The sequence below is a fragment of the Callospermophilus lateralis genome, chromosome 6 (genome assembly GCF_048772815.1).
Source record: "Callospermophilus lateralis isolate mCalLat2 chromosome 6, mCalLat2.hap1, whole genome shotgun sequence".
In the NCBI taxonomy this organism is placed as follows: Eukaryota; Metazoa; Chordata; class Mammalia; order Rodentia; family Sciuridae; genus Callospermophilus; species Callospermophilus lateralis.
This window is the reverse complement of record NC_135310.1, coordinates 76,531,217-76,539,694: the sequence shown is the minus strand read 5'-3', so window position 1 is coordinate 76,539,694 and position 8,478 is coordinate 76,531,217. Positions and strand designations below refer to the sequence as shown.

Sequence of the window (8,478 nt, the reverse complement as noted above, 5' to 3'; positions counted from 1 at the left end):
CTCACATTCTTAATGAGCAGCTATTTTTTACAGACACTCTAAAAATGTCTCTCAAATTAATACAATTAATATACCCACTTATTTTCTTTAGACGATGTTATCTGACTGTTTTAAAAATTAACACTCTTATTTCACTTTTCAAAATCTATTCATACAAGATTAAATCTTTGGGGTGGCAACAGATAATCTATACTGTTAAGAAACCTCTTTGAATACAAAGGAAACGGTCTTAACATAATTGAAGATTTAACATTTTCTTCCTCTCTGAGGAACTTTCCACTCTTCAAACATATTAAGACATCTGGACAAATACTATTTAAGAAAACATTTTCAATAGAAATATCCAATTATTAAACAAAATCCCTTTTATTTACAATTATTACCTTCACAATTGTGGTTAATAGCAAAAGTACACAATTATTTAGAACTTTGCCATTTCTCTGACCAAAAGCTTTCAATTCCTCTTTAAGAAGATATGTTATAAATTTGTTTATAAAGTTTGAGCAACACCTATTATTCTCCATTTAGTATACCAACTAAAATATATACTTTATTATATATACAAAATTTTACTTACATTTGATTCTTTGCTGCTTGCCTCTGAGCTTTTCTTTCTTTCCTTTTCTGATCTGGTGGCTTAGCAAAAACAATTTCAATATTTTCTCCCTCCAAGTCTTTTCCATTCATTTCTTCCATAGCCTTAAAAAATTAGATGACCATTATTAAAAGTAGGTCCTTCAGAACAACTGCAACTAATTTAAAGGGGGGGAAAAAAACAAGCCATGTGTAATGGCACATGCCTAGAATCCCAGCAACTTGGGATGAGGCATGAGGATTGCAAGAAGTTTGAGATCAGCCTCACCAGCTTAAGACTCTCAACAGCACAGAAAGAATCTGTCTATAAATTAAAAAAAAAAAAAAAAAGCTAGCTGTGGTAAAGCATCCCCTAAATTCAATCCTGAGCACCAAAAATAATTTTTTAAAAAAAACATTTATCATGGGCTGGGGATGTGGCTCAAGCGGTAGCGCGCTCGCCTGGCATGCATGCGGCCTGGGTTCGATCCTCAGCACCACATACAAATAAAGATGTTGTATCTGCCGAGAACTAAAAAATAAATATTAAAAAATTCTCTCTTAAAAAAAAATTCATCATTATGTTGCAAAGAAAGCCTCATTGAAATAAAATAGGGCTGCAAGGTTTTACTAAACAATATAGATCCACTATTCCATTTTTACATCAAAAACTGACTGACTCATCTCAACCAAGGCCAATAAATGTATGCTTCAGTTGGTTTGTAGCCTCTGCATTTCCGACTTCAAAAACTTATTATTGAGTCTATGACTAAAAATTGTTAGTATAATTCAGATGCCTATGGCATTATACCATTTATTTACCTTGACAGCACCATCTCGTTCATCAAAATGAATGAAAGCATAATCTTTTAGTTTCTTCACTCGTTCCAGTTTCCCAAACTGACTAAATGCCTTTTCTAAAATCTCTTCTGTTACGGTATTGGCAAGGTTGCGTACAAACAGCACTTTTACCTGAAATAAAAAAACAAATGTTCTGTATATTACCAAAGAGTTCAATTTCCAAGGTGCTACTATCTCACCCTGCAAAGTTAAGTTGAATTGCAATCACAAGAACATCATGAAAAATTAAATATTTTTTAAAAATAAAAAATTAAAAAAGTTTTCAACTACTTTGAAGAAGTACTATGGAGTCAAGTTGTAGGATCAGGCCTTAAGACCTAAAACACTTTACCAAAGAAGATGGTGAAGCTGTCTCTGAACAGATGCTCAACATCACTTCTCTTTGGGGAACCCATATAACAGTACTCAGGTAATACTAAGTATCTAATAAACTGCCAAAATCCAAACACTAATACCAAATGTAAATGAGGATGTGAAGCAAGCAAACAGTTATTCACTGATGGGGGAGAGGGATGCAAAATGGCACACCTTTGGAAAAGTTTGGCAGCTCCCTACAAAACTAAATATTCTTACTAAAAGATCCAGCAATACTGCTTCCCAATATTTACCCAAGAGTTGAAAACTTACACTCAGATGAAAACCTTCACACAGATGTTTATAGCAGTCTTATTTATAATAGCCAAAAGCTGGAAGCAACCAAGATGCCTTTCAGTACATAAATGGAGAAGTAAACTGTGGTACATAAAAATAAGATATTCACCACTATGAAGACATGAATTATAAAGCCACAGAAAGACATGGAAGATACTTCTTATATGCCTCTTAAAAGAAGCCAATCTGAAAAGTCTACATACTGCATGATCTGAAAAGTCTACATACTGCAAGATTCCAACTATATGACATTCTGAAAAGGCAAAATTAAGACAGTAAAAAATAATCAGTGATTGCCAGGGGCTGGAAGGTAGCAATGAAGAAGCGAAAAATAAAGGATTGTGGGATGGTAACACCTTTCTTTAGGAACCTTCAGGAACTGGGGCCTCACAAGAAGAAGCTAGGTCACAGGAGTGTGCCCTTGGAAGGACATGGGAACTCAGAACCTCCTCTTCCTCTCTATTGCCTGACTGCCGTAAGATGAGAAGCTTCCTCTACTACACATCCCACCATAATATACTGCCTTGCTATAAGTCCAGAAGCCAAGTCAGCCAAGCGACGGGAGACAGAATCCTTCTGCCAAAATAAACTTTTCTACCCTTTTTCATGTAATCTCAGTTACATGAAAAGCTAACCAACATGTCATTATACATTTGTCAAAATTCATAAATACACCAAGAATGAACTCTAATATGAACTATGAATTTTCAGTGTCCAACACTGGCTCAATTTTAACAAATGTACTAATCCAATGAAGGGTACTGATAATGAGAAAAGCCCAGGACCAGATGGAGTGGGAAATCTATTTAAAAGGAAATACAGACTTTATACTTGGTTGCTTTTAATTATTAATTATTCTGCAATAAAAAGGGAATAGATATTTCCTAATAATGTGAACAAGACCCTCTAGGAGAGCTATTCAATGTTTAAACTTAACACAAGTGAACAAAACTAATTAGGATCTGCTGCTGAAATCTTAGAGGAGGAGAAAATATTAAAAATACTGGTAAGAGGGTAAGGATATAGCTCAGTCGCAGAACACATTCCTGGCCCTGGATTTAATCCCACCATTGAGAAGGAGGGCAAAAAAAGATAAATTCTTATTTGAGAAGCTTTCTCAATATATAGTTAAAAAATATAAGTTTTTTGGCTATAAAACATTACCCTTTCTCCTAAAATACCCGAATAGTACCCAAATTTGTTAATCTAAAGTGGTAACCCCATAAAAGCTTTATAAGTCAGAAGAAGCCCAAATATCTTCTGTCCAAGACCTTCACCTTTTAATAATACTGTTTTTCCGTCAGTTCACACATGCCCCTCTTTAGATTGACACCTGGCCTATTAAAGGGAATCTCTAAAAGATAAAACATAGAATAACTTAATTGCAAACTACACTAGTATATAGTGAAGTGTTGACTCAAGATGTTTATTCTCACAGGATGTCTCAACTGATTGCTGAAGCAGGATGCCTAATAATAGCTAAACATTATAATTACAGCAGTTCTGCTGGGGCCAATACATCTCTATTTTTAGGAGTAAGACTTTTAACACAAAAACCATGTAAGCTAATGGCACAAGTCTCAAAACTCAAATTGTTCTTAAAATTCACACAAATATGGAACTGAACCATTTTCTATGGCATATGGGCCACTTCATCATAAGATTATAATAGCTAAGTATCCATGATAAAATTTCCATATTCATTATCCACACACATTTATTACTAGTATGTGGCCCCAAGAAAACATGTTTCTGAATTCAGAAATGTGATTTAAAACATGTACACAATTCATGTTTTTTTTCCTTTACCCTTCTCCCATTAACCCCTCAAAAATATTTGCTTAACTCCCCTATTATTACCTTTGCCATAACTTCAGGATCAGGATCTTCTATGGGATCTGCCCATTCAACAGTTCCAACATTTCCCCAGACCTTGACTTTACCACTCATTAACCTACGCCTTGCCTGGGCCGCTGTTTTGTGATCTTCATATTCAAGAAAGCAAAAGCCTCTGTTTTTTTTCTTGTCATCTGGTTGGTGGTATAAAATGACGTCTGTAAGACCCTCTGAAAGTAAGCAACCATTCCAGGGAAATTAGATAAAGTAACTACCAAGAATAAGGACATGAAAGAATTTGTTTTTTCTAAGATACTAAATATCAATATAAAAAACTTTACATCATCTTTACAAATGACTGTTAAAAAAGACCATTAAAAAAAAAGACCAAATGATTTTCTTAATCTACCCTTTCAAGTTTTCCCAACCCAGAAACCCCCTGAAAACAAAATGTGACTTTGATTATTGCCAAAATGACTGTTTGACTATACTATTTTGTTTCCACTAATTCTATCAGAAACAGTTAATAATCTTTATATAATAATTTAGGAAAATGCCAGAATAAGTCAAACACAAATTTCATTAAGTAAACAAACACTGAAATTCTAATGGTACTTTTCTGACCTCAGGTATTAATATTAATGGTTTTAATTCAAAAGAAATTAGCAAATATTATTGCCTAAGAATTTTGAATATTCCCAAAGACTAATAATTTGCTAAACACTGTAAACAGACAAGAATGTTTTCTAATACAAGCCACCTGTCATTTTCAAGCTGTTATAAAAGATGTTTTACAATTTGAAGAAATTATACCATATTAGCAATAACATTAATCTCAACTTATCAATAATACATATTTTAACACCTAAAAAGAACACACAAACAGAACTGTGTAAAACAAGAAGTAGAACAATGATTTGCAGACTCAGTTCAAATCCCACTAATTTACACAGTTTTCCACAAATTATTTCCCAAAACTTTGTGCCTCTTTTTCCTTATTTAAAACATGGATCATCGACCTCATAAAGTTGTGGCAAGGACTCAATGAATCAACAAATGTAATGTTTTAAAACAGTGCTTGGCAATCAGAAATATATGCCATATGCCATTATCCTCATTATCATTAAAGTTGCACCTCCTTTCAAATAAATCCAACTTACCTGTTACTTTGCTAAATTCTTCAAGAATCTGTTCCTTGGTTTTACTTTTAGGAATAGAGCCCACAAAAAGCCTATTGTTGGCAACTGAGATGCAGACACCAATGTGTTTTCCAGAACGAATTTCATGATTATTATACTGAAAGGGGAAAAAAGTGCACCATTTTTCAATTACTTGCATCAATTAGATGTATTTACCATAGAAGATCCCCAAGTCCCATACACAAAATCAAAATTTTTAACAAATTACCACTGTGTGAAAAGAATTTCATACTTGAAAAAATGGTTTACTTTAATTCCCATATAAAAATGAATTATAATCAGAGATAACACATTGAACAATTTCATGAATTTAATGCAAGAGTTTTTCACTAAATTCTTTAAATCCAAGGAGGAAGGTTTGAGCAGCTTAAATTCAAAAATGATAATTCTACAACACCTTAACTTTTACTTAAATCCATTCTGCCAACCAGTTATTTTCATGCAAAGGAATGCAAGTCCAGCAAGCTTTCTGCCTTCCTAGTAACCAGTATATGAAATCAGTTTTTTCTCTCTATTCTCTTGTAATAACTTGCAATAAGAAATTTTGTGTTTCAAATATATACATCTAAAAACAGAATTCCTTTTTATACTATCCTTTTTTCTTTTTTCTTTTTTTTTGGTGGTGTTACTAGGAATCAAACCTAGGGGAACTTCACCACTGAGCTACATCTCCAGCCCTTTTGATTTTGAAAGGTCTTGCCAAATTGCCCTGGCTGGCCTTGGTTGCAATCCTCCTGCCTCAGCCTCCCAAGTCACTGGAATTAAAGGCATGCATCTCATTTCACTTTCATCAAGCACATAATAAATTCATGAAGGAAAAAGACAAATAGATTATGGTAAAACTATTATTATAAAACTACAGTAAAATGTAAATTCAATTTTCATTTAATCATGTCCTATAAAATGATAAGATATTAAAGGGCAGGTGCAATATGATAAAAAATTATAAATCAAAATACAGAAATATCCAAATTTTTTAATTTAAAAGTATCCAAATTATCTGGAAAAGTGGATTAAATGAATTATGTAGTTAAAACCACCTCAAAAATGTTATTAATAATTGTGGGGGTGACAGTAATTATAATTCCTAACACCTGGCCTTAACATCAATTTCATACATACATACAAGTGGAAATAAACTAAAGAACCCACATTAATTTCCATACAATTTATAGAATGGCTTTATGGGGGGGAAAAACATTCTTTATTATTTATTACTCTCATTTTTGCACAATAGGTACATCAGGTATAACAAAAGAAAACAATCCACAAAGTCAATTCTTCCATATCCCTTTTCCATCTCCAGATAAGTTCACACACTGCACCTCAATTTAGATCAGTTTCATACTTTCTACCTGCCTGGCTCTGTTCAAGCTATCCAAGTCTCTGGACACCGTGGTCCCAAATTTATCTCTATATTTATGTCAAAGACAGAACCTTGGGGCTGGGGTTATGGCTCAGCGGTAAAGTGCTCGCCTCGCACGTGCAAGGCTCTGAGTTTGCTCCTCAGCACCACATAAAAATAAATAAAGGTATTGTATCCAACTTCAACTAAAAAATATTTTTTAAAAAGACGGAACTTTTTTTAAAATCATTTTTCCTATTGAAAAAATTTCTGCAGTGCACAATGGCACACACCTGTAATTCCAGCAATTTGGGATCCTCCCAAGGTCAGCCTAGGCAAATTATCAAGACCCTGTCTCAAAATAAAAAAATGAAAAGAGCAAGAGATACAGTTCAGTGGTAGAGAGCCCCCAGGTTCTCAATGGCTCCCTATCACCAAAAAGATAAAGTTCAATGCTTGAACATCAAAAGCCCATCCTAAAACTCTGGCTACTTTCCCTTTCTCTCCACAGTTCTCGAGTGTGCAATACTTTCAAAGCCTCTGAAGAAAAAAAATTGTGAACTTCTACCAAACTCTTCCAAATACCAATGAAACAGAGTTCAACCATTAAATACTCTGCAATTCCTCAGTCCTATAAAGGTTAACAAAAACACCCTTTCAAGTTAACAAAGACAATAGTCCTCAATGGGAGTAACTTTGCCCCTAGACAAGGCATCTGACATTACTGTGCCTTATTTCTACAAACAGGTCAACCTAAGAACATAATAAATTGCATTTAAACATGTATCAAATAGCCAAGCATCAAATAGCCAGCCTTAGTGGCATGTCAATGATTTTGGATTTGGTTTCCTAGTCTGTAACTCTTAAAAAAGTTGACAAAAACTATAGAAATATATATATATATAAAGGAAGGAAGGCAATACAAAATGTTTAAAGGGAAAAGCAGGAATTTCAAGGGTGACACTAGTGGTATCATCATCATCATCATGTATTTTGTTTTCCAAAAGCTCTAAAAGTGAAGTTAAGAAATACATAACTTAACAAAAACATGAATTCTTGGATATACCAACAAAATAATACTGAAAGCAAAAACAATTCTCAAAAGAACTCTAGCAGTGAAAGGCAAGACAATAGAGGAAAAAAATTCCCTCAAGGCATCAATCAGAAATATAGGGAAGCCAATCCATTGATTATTCTGGTAATGTAGCCAATACTTCCGGCAAGTACCAACATAATCAATGCTACCTCTTATAAATTATGATTATTTTTATTATTATCTACAGAAAAACCATTTCTTTCCTTCTAACCCATCATGCCAGCTTGTCTCTAAACAATATAACATGAATATTTAGCAAAAGTTATAAAATAAACTTTTTCTCCCACATTCAAAGAAAACTTAGAACAGGTAGCACAGAATAAATTAGCTCTCCAATGAAAATAGAAGTCTTTAAAGGAACAAAGAAACCTTTTGGGCATACTATCCAAATAAAACAAAGTACTCTGAAATAAACATTTCTTCAATGCTCCGTCTACGAAGTATGTGTATTTAAATGTCCAAATCCTTAATCTTTCTCACTCCAGTACCAATCTTTCACCTCAAGTAACAAATCTCATTTCAGCAAGCAGGTTAACAACAGTTGAGTTTCACGGTGAAAAGGAAACACAAAATCTAAGCCTGAAGAGAAACTCAAATTTAACAATGATGAACCCTAACCACTCACAGACAAATACGAGATCTTTCCTACTTTTGGAATGTGAGCACTAGCTTTCAGGCCCAATGCCACAGTAGGGTCACCAAATATAAAGATGAACTTTGACCATTCAATGTGGTTTTAGTACTTAAGTATCCAAAATAGGAGGTTTGGGAGTTCTTAAATACAGAACTTAAATATTTCATCTAGGCTTAAATTTTTAAGTCATTTTTTTCCTTATTCATTGACATCAGCTACCAAATTCCCAGAAATTTAGCAGTTTCAGATATGGAATCTGATCAGTTCTAACTCTTCTCAGTGA

At 33.7% G+C, this 8,478-nt stretch overlaps 1 protein-coding gene across 5 annotated transcripts in view; it reads right to left on the bottom strand.

The window, feature by feature from the left end:
- Syncrip (synaptotagmin binding cytoplasmic RNA interacting protein) overlaps positions 1–8,478 on the bottom strand; it is a 40,362-nt gene that overhangs the window by 18,913 nt on the left and 12,971 nt on the right. For all 5 annotated transcript variants that reach the window (XM_076858442.2, XM_076858444.2, XM_076858443.2 and 2 more), the window contains 4 exons: positions 5,082–5,217; positions 3,946–4,151; positions 1,396–1,545; positions 578–699 (listed from right to left, as the gene is read on the bottom strand). In XM_076858442.2, the coding sequence (XP_076714557.2) occupies positions 578–699; positions 1,396–1,545; positions 3,946–4,151; positions 5,082–5,217 (614 nt within the window). The remainder of the gene's footprint in view (positions 1–577; positions 700–1,395; positions 1,546–3,945; positions 4,152–5,081; positions 5,218–8,478) is intronic.